Source organism: Lipotes vexillifer, unplaced genomic scaffold (assembly GCF_000442215.2).
Source record: "Lipotes vexillifer unplaced genomic scaffold, Lipotes_vexillifer_v1.1 scaffold36, whole genome shotgun sequence".
NCBI classification, from domain to species: Eukaryota; Metazoa; Chordata; class Mammalia; order Artiodactyla; family Lipotidae; genus Lipotes; species Lipotes vexillifer.
Window position 1 is genome coordinate 1,576,180 of NW_006792448.1, and position 13,859 is coordinate 1,590,038.

Here is a 13,859-nt window from a genome sequence, read left to right on the forward strand (position 1 = left end):
AAAAAAAAAAAAAAAAAAAAAAAAAAGTCCTTCTCATTCTTAGGGAACGTAAATATTGGGGGATTATTGGAGAGTATACAGATGGGAATCAAATACAAATTATCCCTCATGTGCAATGAAGAGAAATAAAGCAGAGTAAAGGGATAGAGGGAAACCTTTGGTGCCAGGGCAGGTGTGTTTCATTCAGACTCCCTCTGAGAAGATACCTGAGTGAGGTGAGGAGTGAGCCATGGGGACTTTTAGGGAACAGGTGACAAATGTCACAGCGGGTGCGTCAGCCCTGCGGTGGGAGTAGGCTGGCTGGGTTCAAGGACCAACAAGGAGGCCATCGGGCTGAGGTGGACAGAGCAAGGAGAAGGGTAGGAAGGTGGTGAGGCCACATCAGGAAGGATCTTCTGACCTTGAAGGCAACATTGGCCGTGAACCCTCCAGAGAGATGAGCAAGTCTGTCTGATGCACTTGGTCCCTGCAGCACACACCAGGTCCCTCCCTCCCCAAACGCCTTCCTGTAACTCTGCTGTCGGAACCAGGCGTTTGAGGCCTGCTCCAGGCTTCAACATCGCTGTCCTTCATGTGTCAGCCTTCTGACCTATCAGGATGCAGGGTGGCCTAGTGGTTTACGAGCTGGACCCGGTCTGCTCAGGGCCACAGCCAGCTGTGGCTTTCTACTAGAAGACTTGCATTTGGCTCTTTTTACAGTGCAAAAACCCAACTTGAAAAAAATAAGTCAAAACAAAACCAAAAACCCAGAGCTACATTGTATCCCCAAACATTATCACTAGTAAAGGCAGTTACTTAGCTGAGGCATTTGTTTCATTTAACTTACCAGGGACTAAACTAGCCTGATTTATACCAGTGTTGGTTCTGATGATCTGTCCCCAGTCACCTTTTAGAGGTAAGAAACACTCCCAAAAATATTGCCTTGCAAGAGTTAAAAGAACCCTCCAACCAAAAAAAAAAAAAAAAAAAAAAAAAACGGAGCTGCTGAATGATGTTTAATGAGCCCCCACAGCTGGCGAGGGTGTTATTTATCACGCTGAGAGGACACACCTGCCTGATTCTGTGTTGTTAGCGTCTCCCCCTGCAGCCTGTGTCCCTGACAACAAAAGGAAGGCCATTTGGCTGCAGAAGTTTGTCACCCACCACGACGGCCAACAAACTCTCCATATGCTAGCTGGTTGGGGAGACCGAAGTGTGATTGGGGGAGCGCTCTCTGCCCCCCCCTGGGATGTGGAGCTGAGATGGGGCCCATCCCTCCTGCTGTGCGCCTACCTCCAGAACTGCTCAGGCAGGAAGAAAAGCAAAGCTCCCCAATGCCACTTTGATGAATGGCTTAGAATAACAAAGCTGAGTTCATCAGAGGCCTGTCTTTTGGAATCAAAGCCTTGGAGGGAGACGGAGGAAAGAAATGAGGCGCCCGCACAACAGAAGATTTTAGTGGGTACAAGCTCGTAACCGTGGCTGCCCTGCCAGCGGGAGTCTTGGCGGAGATCTTAGATCACAGGTGGTTGCCATGAAGCTTCATGATCTTCTCCTGCATTCAGAGGAATGGAGGTTTCAGGTCCAGCCTCGTGGTGGTGACATGCGCCCTCTACTGGGCAGATGACACGCTCCACTTCAGAGGGACATTGCCTGCCTGTAGGATGCTCAGAGGACAGTCCTGAGCACTGTGAGTGATCTTGGAAGCCGTCTCAGGTGACTACCTGCTCTGTGAGCTGCCGTGTATACAGAAGGTGGTTTAGGGAATGGAAGGCCTAGTTCCATGGAGGGTCTGGTTACCTCACACAGCCTGATCTGAACAGCAACCCACCGGGGTCCACTAGTTCAGAGGTTGCAGTCTTGCTTCTCCGAGGGGGACTGGAGTCCTGCCCTCCTGACTGTGGCACCAGGTGGAACTTCACTCTGGCTGCACCCTGGGTGGGATTTTTTTTGTAGAGGTTCACACCACGTGGTTTCTTCTGTTGGTTGTTTTCAGTTTGACTTTACTTGTACACCTAGGAAAGGGAAAGCTATTTTGAGTATTTGCCAAGCTAATTTAAAGGCACACGTGAGGTCATTGGGTGGTGAACTGCATCCAATAACAGCAAATTAGATGAATTTAAAGAGTGCTTTTTTCCTGTGCCTCCTGAGCCGAATTGAATTATTTGATTAAACAAGCTCATGTCTTCTAGATGTTTTAGTCAACTATAAACACATTTAAAAAAAAACAAAAAACAACAACAACAAAAAAACCCTTTAAAGGGGTCCTGATTTTTGTATGAGGAAAGCTTAGGCTCCTTAACTGGACCTGCAGGCAATTCGTTCGTTCAACAAGCGTTAGGTGCCCATGTCGGGCCAGGTACTGATGATGTGACAGCCTGGAACGTCGCCCCTGGGTCCTGCTGAGGCCTCTGGTCCAGGCTGAGCAGGCGGGTGAGGAAACCGAGTGTCTGCCAGGGGGCAGGGCCGTAGCACCAAGGCTGAGAAACCCTGCTTTACGGAAACCTGCTATGGCCCTTACCTGTTTTCTCACTGTTACCCACCTGTTCCTCAGCCCTGCTAGGCTGGGCCCTCTCTGTGGGCAGCTACCTTGAGTCTTGTTCATTTTGCATCCCCTAGCCCCTGGCAGGGCTCCTGGTATAGAGAAGCGCATCAGGAAGTGTCTGATGGATGAGTGACAGCCTTGCCCTGTGTCACCCCCTGGGCCAGAACTAGGCTTAGCAAGTGGGAGCCTTTGATGATAAAGCAGCATCCATACCGATGCTCTTTCTTTTATACTTTGCCCTCACCACCAAGTCAGGTTTGCTCTCTGCAGACACGAAACATCAGTTGTGTTCATTATAATAAAAAATAAATTGTCGACGAAGATAACAGTTTGGTATAATTAGTTACATGAGTGTATACATATTTACCAGCCTCATCTCATTTGATATCCTGTGGGGGGGCAGAGCATGGTCCTTTGCCTGATCCTCCATAGAGAGAGTTCCTGACCATGAAGGGGGTAATAATCTACTTGGTGGGAAGGGGTCTGCTGAATATAAAGACGTAATGCCAGCGGTTCTCGACCTAGAGTAGTGTCAGCATTGCACTCACTAGTCAGAGCCTCATTCCTGCAACTCTCAGCAGCACATCCGCAGATGAGCTGACGAGGGAAACTGAGTCCATCTGAACTGAGGTTGCAAAGGAGCTGCAGTGTCCCGTTGCCAGGATGGGACAGTGTCCTGGAAGGTAGTTTTGAGCCACATTTTGAAGGAGATTGAAACCTCCTTGAAGTTTGAAGGAGTTGGGTCATGTTAATGGAGGGTTAACAAATGGCTTGGACCTTTTGCAAGCCTCTGCCAGTACTGTGTGTTTGCTCTTCTCTGTAAGGATCCTTAGAGAGCACGCCGCCTGCAGACTATCAACAGCTCCCCAGAGGGGCCAAGGCACCTAAGTGGGAGCCACTGCCTTCTGAATTCCGAAGGGGAGAACAGCAGACCTCAGTCCTGGACTCCAGCCTCGTTGCAGTTCTCTCCTGACCCTTTTTACGTGATGCTGGGGGCTGGGGGGAGCAGTTCTCTTAACTCACCTCTTGGTGCCTTAAGCTTATCTTTAAAGCCAGGAGGAAGGGCAGATGGCATTGAAACATAACCAGTTGGAATTCAAACCTCTCCGAGGCTTTTGCCCTTTAGCCAGCATCCCTGGGGCCTCCTTTCCTGCTTCTCCTGCCACGGGGTCTAGCAGCATTTCAAGGGAGTGCAGGTGGGTCCTCTGGGACCTGTGTGCTCCTCTCTCCCCCTGGATTCCATGGCACAATCTCCTAGGTAGCAATTCTGGTGGGTCACCATCTAGTCTCAGCTACTCTGCACAGGCTGGTTATCACGTGTTCTGTTATTGTACTGAGGACGGCATTTTGAGGCTCTTTCTACACAGGTTGGGAAGAAGCCTCTCCCCAGTAGGTCATAAAATGTACCAAAGGTAGCCAGAACCGATTTCTTCCACCAAAGGGAGCGAGGTTGTTTATGCTCATCACTCAGACCAAAACCTGGGAGCCTGTCTTACGCTCATTTTTTTTGTCTTTTGCCACACCTAGCACAGGGTACTGTGCTTAGTAAAACAGCAGCTTCACTGAACATAATTCACATCCTCTAGTTGAAAGTCAATAGCAGGGCTCCTTCCCTTCCCCAGCGTCTGAGCCGTGCGGGTCCAGTGAGACACACATGGGCAGGGGCAGGTGAAGACCAGGGATAATTCTGCATGGTGAGCTTTAGGCTTTCTTGAGACTCAAACAGGAGAGCTCAGAATTTACCAAGACACAGCACTAAATACAAGAAGGCCAGTCATCATTGTAAGATCCTGAACACAGCATATGACCTTGGCGTAGACTTTTCATGAGGTTTCTGTGGGCATTGCAAAACCATACACAGCGGTAAACTCACCTGCCTTGTTCTAATGGGATTTTTCTTTCAGTGTACAATTTTAATCCCCAAATGAAAGCAGCTTTGGCCGATTCAATTTTCTTTAGTAAAAAGAGCATTTAAACTTAACCAGCTGAAGTTCAGACCTCACAAAAGGAGCCTTTCCTCTGCCCGGCTTCACAGGCAAATATTGTTCCCCCTGCTCTCTCTTTCAGCGAGTTGCAGACCTGGAGCAAGAAAATGCCCTCTTGAAAGATGAGAAGGAACAGCTTAACAACCAAATCCTGTGCCAATCTAAAGGTAGGTACCAAAGGGCAGGACTTTTCATTTTGGATTTTAAGTTCTTTTCCACACGAATTTTCCCCAAAGATTTCTATGAAGCGTGTAGTTTAGTCAGGATGCTGCAGTGGGGAAAGGGTTTCATCAGGAGAGAGATGAAAAAGAAGGGTGATCTTTAAGATCCTGCTGCCGACATTTGGTTTCAGGAGTTTTAATCACCTGAGCGCACAGACTCACCCAGCATGGTCTTTAACTGTTTTAAATTTCCCTTTAAAAATTGTTTCTTTCCACTGATACGAATCAGAAGTTTTGGTGGGAGAAAAGCCCACCCATGTTACCTTTTTGCCTTCCCTCTTTCCCCCCACCTAACCTGCGGCCTTATCTCCTCGCATCTCCTTTAATCTCTCTGCACAAGAGCCTGAAAGACCAGGAATAAGGAAGAAACTCTGGAACAGAACCTGGGCTCTTCCAGCATTGCTGCCAGCATTTGCTATGACAGTTGTTGTAAGAGAGAGTCTGGCATGTTAGCCGAGCGAGCTGTCCTGTGTGCAGCCGGCTTCTCTCCCCAGCCCCTAGGGGCAGAGTGGGCTTCCCCCCGCCCCCCAGCTCCGAAGACTGCAGCCGAGCCTTGGGAGCAAACCTGCAAACCTCCCTGGGCTCTGCAGAGGGTGAGGTCGCTGAATAAACTCGCCAAGTATCTGTGTCGTGAGCTTGTTGTGGGCAGCCTTTTAACAAGAGTTTAGTCAGCAGGCACGAGTGGTCACGCTCGAGGGGATGCCATGCCAAGCAAACGTGCAGCTCCGTGCACTTGCTTTCCAGATGAATTTGCCCAGAACTCCGTCAAGGAAAACCTCCTGATGAAGAAGGAGCTGGAGGAGGAACGCTCCCGGTACCAGAACCTCGTGAAGGAATATTCCCGGCTGGAGCAGAGATACGACAACCTCCGGGACGAGATGACCGTCATAAAGGCAAGGAGGGCAGTTCTCCCGCCCACCGGCTCCGCAGCCCTTGTTCTCGCGCCGCTGCCCCTGCAGTGCCGTCTGGCACAGCGATGCCCGGTGATCGGTGCTGCACGAGCAGTGTCGCCTCCCCGTGTCAGTTCTCACCCCTCCCGCGGGTAGATCTCACACAAGCAAGTAGCTGGGCAGTGAGTCCTTCCCAAGGGCAGCTCCTTTCCCAACTTTGGGGTCTTATGAAGATCTCGGTTAGGACTTGAAGGAAAGTTCCACCCACGTAAATGTGCTCTCTTTCTTGTTTCCTGTTCTGGGAGAATCCCTGTGTGGAAACAGGAATGGCGTGGGGAGCACAAGCTGCGGGCAGGCCTGCAAGGGTCTGACGGCTTCTCCTAACCCTCGATGCCCCACAGATACAGGGGAACGTTTTCATGTTTCACAATTTGTCATTCTCTTTTACCCCATGTAACTATTCCCTCCAGAAAGGCGTATTCAAACGAGACTGAATAAGTTAATTGCATAGGAACCAGGGAGAGAAGCTGAGTAGGAACATACATAGAAATCTAAAATTTTCCTACCGAGATCAGTTTTTACTCTCAGCACCCAATCAGATGCAAGGGGAGAAAAGAGTAATTTTTAAGTGAACAGTATAGATGATAAGCTCTATTTCTAATATGCTTACTATCTTCAGAAACAGAATTGGTGGAGTGCAGGTTGAAGCAGGGGCCTTGAGGGGCCGGTGTGCAGTGTTCTCTTCAAGAGGGAGGTGGTGACAGGACTGTCTGTGTGCTTCAGGCTGTTCAGGGGGTTAAGGGTCTTTTCCCCAGGACTTTTCAGAGAAATTGGCCCAATGTTAGGAATTTGCATTTCATTTACAGGGAACACAGACCCGCTGTAGAGCTCTGTTCTCTTCCAAGTGTCATTTTGTTGCTTAGCTGGACGGATGTAAGAACTGTAGGTGAAATTTCTCGTGGGAACAGCTCTGTTTAGCCGTCATTCCAAGAAACAGTGGTACCTGTTCTTGTTGACAAAGGAGGCAAAAGTCCAATTCTAGAGTCTACTGCTATTTGAAAAGTAATAGTTCTTGTTAACATTAGTTCATTATGTGTTTTCACATGTTTCTCCCTAAATAGCAAACCCCAGGCCACAGGCGGAACCCATCAAACCAGAGTAGCTTAGAATCTGACTCTAATTACCCTTCCATCTCGACATCTGAAGTCGGAGATGCAGAAGATGCCCTCCAACAGGTGGAGGTGAGTAAGACAGGCTCTTGGCTGTTTGTCTGTGCTCCAGTGGGAGGGTCTGTGACTTGTGTGGAGCTTCCCCCACCAGCGCTGTTCTGTTTCTGGGACCACAGTTCCCCGGGCTCATTCCTGACAGCAGGGTCACTCGAACTGCGGCGGACTTATAGACGGTTCTCTGGAGTTAATATTTACTGTGCAAGGCAATACATTATTGTTCCCACTCTCCACAAAGGAAGATCCCTGATTCCTCTTGCAAAACTGAGGACCTGTTGCAGAGAGGTGAAATAGCTGGAACAGCTGAGTCATTAAAAGAGATATAATTTATCATCCCCATTTAGTATCACAGCACATATAGTAATATCAACAAGAAAATTTCCCTTCCTGACTTAGAAGCTGGCTAAAACTCAGAGGACAGCAACAAGTATTTGAAACAACAGATATTTGCTGAACGAAATGTATCTTTGTCGGTAACAGCCTCTTAGAGTCACACAGCGGTCTTTATAGTCTGTGTGTAATTTTATCAAAGGTACATAGACACACAGTTTTTCCTCTGGCATTTGAAAAGCAGAAAATCACAAGCACGTAAAACCGTGTGAAGCACATGAAGATGGATGTGGAAGAGGGACGGTTATAAAAACAAATGTGCTTTGATCACATCCTTGGGCCAGGCACTGCTGGCGGGTACTGGAGAAACAGCAGTGATCGAGCCAGGGAAGGTCCCTGCCCTCACGGAGCTTGTCTGATGGAGAGTTAAACACTAATCCGTTGATGGAAGAAGCTTATAATAGAATTGCGAGTACCGTTAAGTGCTGTAAAGGAAAGTGAAGGATGGTGAGAGATGGCGAGTGATGGAATGAAGGGTGGAAGGATAGGAAAGGAGGTCCTCCAGGTAAAGGTCTGTCTGCTGTACAGTTTGGTGTGGTTTGCTGCCTGCTGTATATACTTAGTAAGCATTTAATAAACGCTGGCTTAAGGCCCTTGGTTTTGCTTTGCAGTCTCCTAAGTCTGAGTCCCAGAGGCTTTGGTCATCCTGAACTCCAGATGCACCACCCAGGTGTTTGTATATGTGACCGTTTACGTGCAGGCATAAGCACTTCCATCAGTGGATTTATGTTCTTCCGGGAGGCTGAGGCTGGTTCTTGGGATTGGCCAGAGCAGCATTCATTAAGTGCTGGCTGAACCAAATTATGCTGTCCTTTATGTACAAACATGTACTTTTAAGATCCATGTGGATATGCTTGTGCCGATACGCATGTTTGTCCATGCACACCCACACATGACAGACCCTGGAGGACAAACCCAGGCAGGAATCTGAAGGAAGAAATCGACTGGGAAATTGATGCTGCAGGATCTGTTGGATAAATGGGTTCCCTGGCAGGACAAGCGTTGATTTTGATTCAAGGTGCAGTCAAGTGGTGTTCGACAGCACATTTAACAGTGATTAGAAAACACATTGATCGTTCATCAGGAAGCATTATATCCTGAGTTTTACAACTTCTCTGTGTGAGACCATTTTTCAGAAATGAGCTCTTTTTTAACTTCCAAATAAAAAGGATGTGTCTTTATCCATTTGTTCCTAGAGTATATGATTGGTCATCGTAGGTGGCTGACACAGGAGGAATATAAGTGGCTGAGACTCAGATGTTATGTAGACAGAAAATGAGCCTGGAGCACCAGCTTTAATATGAGAATGATAGTTGGTTGGCATTGACTTTGTCTCAGAGGCGTGGATTGATGTTTGGGAGGGAGAGGGAAGACAGACGGCCAACGGAGACAGCTGACCCGGGGGGCGCCGTGTGTTCCTAAGGCATGTGTGCTATTAAAACCTCTTCTTCCTGCTCCCTGTCTTCCTCGGAAGGAAATTGGCCTGGAGAAGGCGGCCATGGACCTGACAGTCTTCCTGAAGCTGCAGAAGAGGGTGCGAGAGCTTGAGCAGGAGAGGAAGAAACTGCAGGTGCAACTGGAGAAGAAAGAACAGCAGGACAGCAAGAAAATCCCGGTGCGTGAAGGAGCTGCGAGCCTGCAGGGCCGCACCCTGAGGGCGCTGGCGTCAGAATGACCCAGCTCACTCCTGCCAGGGCTCACGGGGTCAGGTGTGACCACGAGAGGTCGTGCTGGGGCTGGGTTTTAGGGAAGAGCTTCATCTTGTCTTGATGGCGAATTGAATCTTCTCTGCAAGTGCCCACATCACACCAGTCGGACAGGAGTCAGGTTCCCCAGTACCTTCAGGGTAAAGGATTTCCAGTGGTGAAGCCAGCAGGGAGCCTGTGTCATTGTCACCCACTTGCAAAGAGAACCAGGGCATAATTAGAGTATAAACACAGTTGACCTTCGAACAAGTCGGGCTAGGGGAGCCCAATCCTCTGCACAGTTGAAAACTCACCTGTGACGTATAGTCGGCCCTGGTTCTGCATCTGAGGATTCAACCAATCACAGATTGTGTAGTGCTGTAGTATTTACTATTGAAAAAAATGCACGAATAAGTGGACCTGTGCAGTTCAAACCCATGTGATCCAAGGGTCGACTCTATAGGCGAAAGTCAAATCTTAGAGAAAATCAGTGCCTGTTTGTACCTGGAATCTGGTGTGGACTTGAGTTTAGTCCCATTGGGTCGGGGCAGACCAAGTTTGCAGTCACGCAGGACTGCAGCCTCGCCTCAATCTAAATTATCATCAGTATCTTGGGTCTTGAAAAGATATTTTTTGAAACCTTAGTGTCCCCAGATGTATCACTCCATCCCAAGGACCCACTGGGCACCTATGCTATGCTCAGCACTATGCTGGTGCCGGACTCACAGTAGGTGTTCAAAGTGTTTATTAAATGAGGGAGATACAAACAGAGGAGAAATCTCCCCATTGACTAGATTATAAATTCAAGGAATGTGTAATCTAGGTCAGGAGGACCAGACATAACACAGGTGAAGAATAAAAAATCACATTGGTAGCGCTCAAATAAATGCCAGGTTGAGTACAAGCAGGTCGGTGCTGTAGGAATAGAGAGCAAGTGGTCCTCCACTTGCTATGAGGACCATTTCTAATGGGATATGAGGCCGTTTCAGACATGGATCATATCATTAGCTGACCTCACTGTGGGTTTGTGAAAGACCTTGGGTCTGTTCTCAGGCTTGAGTTGCCCCTTGCGGGGTTCGACCCCCTCCCTGCATCCTCAGCCCTACCCCTACCCCACCCCTACACACTTTCTCCTTTTATAACACCTGGCTTCCCTTTCCAACCAAATGTGATACACATGTTGATCGGTATTACTGGTAAATTCTTGGGGTTTTTCCTGAGCAGTAAGTGGGGAGGTAAATCTTGCTGACGGATTTAAATCTTTCAGGTGGATTAGATTCAGAATGGAGGGTGAAAGGATTAGGTTTATAAATGACTCATGCAATTAGAAGAGAATCTGTGCTGACAGGCGAGCACAAATCAAGTAGATGAAAAGCTACACAGACGTCAGACAATGCCTGACGTGAAAGTTCCTGGCCGCCCAGCTGTCCCTGAAGGCTCACTCGCCAGGCTCCCCGCTGCAGAAATGCCAAATAATTTTGGAATTTTGGCTTTAGGACTTCTGTTTGTCTCGAAACCAGATAAAAAGGGGTATATGTTTCATTAAAAAATAATCACTGAGCAAAAGTTAGAACTGCAGGCTTGGCTCACAGCCCTGTAACGTGCATTGAGGATCTCTGTTTAGGAAGAATGACCTTGTTTCTGCCAGAGTTTGGTAAGAAAGGCAGAGTATGGAATCCCTCCGCAGAAACCCTGAAACTGAGCTTTCAGAGATCGTGTTCTTGGATCTGCCCTGGGTCCCAAGAGAAATTCTGAGCCACCTAGGTCTTTGGTCTGGAGTGATATGGCCCAGGTCTTGGCTATAGAGAGAGGCCAGGCTCTGGATGAGGGATGACAGGGAGGTCTGTAGGGAGCTTGTCAGTGAGGGAGGCACCAAGCCTGTCATGAGGTGGGGCCTCTGGGACAGCCCATCCACGTGTTTGACTTCCCATCCAGCTGGCTCCCTTTCCCCGGGCCTGGCAAAGTCACCATGGCTATCAGGGGCATTCCAGTGGGCTGTCCACTTAGAAACATAACTGCTGGTCCACCCTAGTACAGCTCCTCAGATTTAGATAGATGATCTCCATTTTCCAAGAACCTAATGCACTTTACAATAATCCATGGTCGTGCGGCAAGCCCATGCTACGTAGAACACAGGTGCAGGCCTCTCCCCAGGCCGGCGGGTCATGAGCTGGCCCTGAGCAGTCACATCCCCTACCACTGGGGATAGTGGGAGACGAAGCAGAGACTGGTGGCCTGGAGCGTCGCTTTCCCAGGTTGCAGACTGGAAACAGTGCAGCCAGTGTCGCAGGCCTTGACCTGGAAAGGGCTGCTCAGATCCAGCCCCAGTCTCCAAGCCTGGGACCCACCTAATCCAGCCACAGCTGGACTTCAGGTTGTGGATATCTAATTAAGCACTGTCAGGTTTTAGCTCCAGAAACCCATCTTATTCAGGGGCCGTCACTCCCTACTTGAAATCACCCCTAGCAGTTAACCATTTGTGAAGGTGTTTCTACCCCTTCTCATTGGACAGGTCAAGGTCAAGTCCAATAGCTGCCAAACAGTGATAGGAGTCATCGGCTCGGCTGAGTCCTAATGGGCCAGTGTTCCCGTTGTTGCTATCCACACCCACCCGCTCTGGAGCTGTGAGGTCAGACAGCATTCATGGTGCTCCGTAGTGGGCCAGCTGTCACACTGCCTATTGTAGAGCGACATAGAGGAAGCAGGCTTCTCCACAGGGTGCTCAGAGTGACTTAGTTGGGAAAACAATACACATGTGCACACACACACTTCCCCCTACCACCACCCAAAAAAAAACGAAGAGGGGCTCTTAAACCTCATAATAAGTACATCATTATTATATGTTAACCTTCCTAGTAAGCACACAAGTCTAACGGTGCTGGTTTCCTAGGACTACTGAAACAAAGTACCATGAACTAGATGGCTTAAAACAACATAACTTTATTCTCTCATAGTTCTGGAGACCAGGAGCCAACAATTAAGGTGTCAACAGGGCCATGCTCTCCTAAAGGCTTGTGGGGAGGATCTGCTCCATGCCTCTCTTTGAGTGTCTGGGCTGCTGGCAGCCCTTGGCATTCCTCGACCTGCAGCTACGTGACTGCAAGCTCTGCCTCCATCTTCAGTTCACGTGGGGGTGTGGGGTCTTCCCGGTGTGCGTGTCTTCTCCCCTTCCTATAAGGACACCAATCACGTCAGACAAGGGACCATCCTAATGCCCTCATCTTGATTTGATTATATCTGCAAAGGCCCTATTTCCAAACTGGGTGACATTCACAGGTACCAGGGCTTAGGACTTTGGTGTATCTTTTGGGGGACATGGTTCAACCCATAACACAGTGTTATTTGTGTTCAACCTGTAGGTGCTTGTGAAGATCGTGTGAATAAAGTTAACGTAGGGGATGTGGGCAGGCAGGAGGGAGCTCCGTGGTGGCCTGAGGTAGTGAGCTGCATCTTGGCAGGAAGGAGGCGGACATACAGAGGGTGGGAGTGCCGGGCACAAACAAGGGCAAAACAAGCTCGTCCTGACCGTGGTGGGAAATCGTCCTGTGGAACAGCTGCCCTGCAGCCCGTGCTCACCTCCTTGCCTCTTCATCCATGCAGGCGGAACGGCCAAGTAGTGACTTAGATTTGGACCAGGATGCAGATCTAGCCTACAATAGTCTGAAGGTAAGATTCTTGGAAGACAAGTTTCCTTAACTCACCCTACGGAGGACGGGTGATGGTGCTGGGCAGCGGCAAGTCCAGTCCCGAGCTTCCGTCTACAAATAAGTGGAGCTGTAAGCCCACAGTTTCCCCTTCCCGCACTTGAGTTTCTTCATCTTTGAAGTGAAGGAAAATTTGTATTTACTCCAAACACCCCTGACACAAAATGTATGAGTTTTCCACATCAAGCAATTCTCCAGTTCTCTGTGGACACCAACTAGGAGTCCTACAATTAAATTCAATTGTGGCACAAACTTCCGAGGGTTAGCACAGACCCTGCTGGTTAGGGGCTCAGCCCCACAGCACTGCCCCCTCTTCAGATGCCAATCACATCGGTGGGTCCCCAGGACTCTGCTACGATCATGAGTTCCCATGCCCCCCTCCTCACATTTGATAATTTGTTAGAACGGTTCACAGAACTCAGGAAAGCATCTTACTTACTATTACTGGTTTACTGTGAAGGGTACAGCTCAGGAAAGGCCAGATGGAAGGGGTGTGATGCATGTGGGAGGGGACTCGGAGTGTCCAGCCCTCTCCAGACACCTCCACGTGTTCATCAACCGGAAGCTCCCAAACCCTGTTCCTGAGAGGTTTTGTGGAGGTTCCGTTACACAGGCATGATGGGCTTAAATCATTGGCCGTTGGTGTTTAACTCCATCTCCTGCCCTGCCCCTCCCCTTTCCTAAGGACAGTGGGTGGGCTGAAGGCTGCAGGGCTCTAACCCCAGGCTTGGGTCCTCTGGAAGCCCCCATCCTCCGAGAGTTACCTCGGCATAAACTCCAGCGTGGTTGAAAGGGGCTTACGATGAATAACAGAAGACACTTCCCTCACCTCATCACTCAGGAAATTCCAAGGGTTTAGGAGCTCTGTGCCAGAAACCAGGGACTGAGACCAAATATAACAGAAGATGTTCCTGTCACCTCTAACACTAGGAGGTTACAAGAGTTCAAGAAGCTCTTCCAGGAACCAGAGCCAGAGACCAAATATATATTTTTTATTATGTCACATGTATCTTACCTACCTGATACAGTTTCAGTTAAAGTAAAATGTGCCAGTGGAATGGACTCACTTTGAAAAACAATCCAGACCAGCATGGAGATATGTAAGGCCGAGGGCTCTCCCAGCATGTCCAGCAGGAGGTGGCCAGGTGGAGGGTGGAAGGGCTCGGGTCTGAGGACAAGCGGGCCTGCATTTACTGCAGCCATGCGGCAGGTGGGCGGGGGTGGGTGGGAGGTA

General features: G+C 49.1%; 1 protein-coding gene across 1 annotated transcript in view; it reads left to right on the forward strand.

Annotated features, from left to right (window-relative positions):
* MYO5B (myosin VB) overlaps positions 1-13,859 on the forward strand; it is a 231,381-nt gene that overhangs the window by 183,302 nt on the left and 34,220 nt on the right. Inside the window, 5 exon segments of the mRNA XM_007465591.1 lie at positions 4,592-4,676; positions 5,475-5,623; positions 6,742-6,861; positions 8,711-8,851; positions 12,522-12,587. Of these exon segments, the coding sequence (XP_007465653.1) occupies positions 4,592-4,676; positions 5,475-5,623; positions 6,742-6,861; positions 8,711-8,851; positions 12,522-12,587 (561 nt within the window).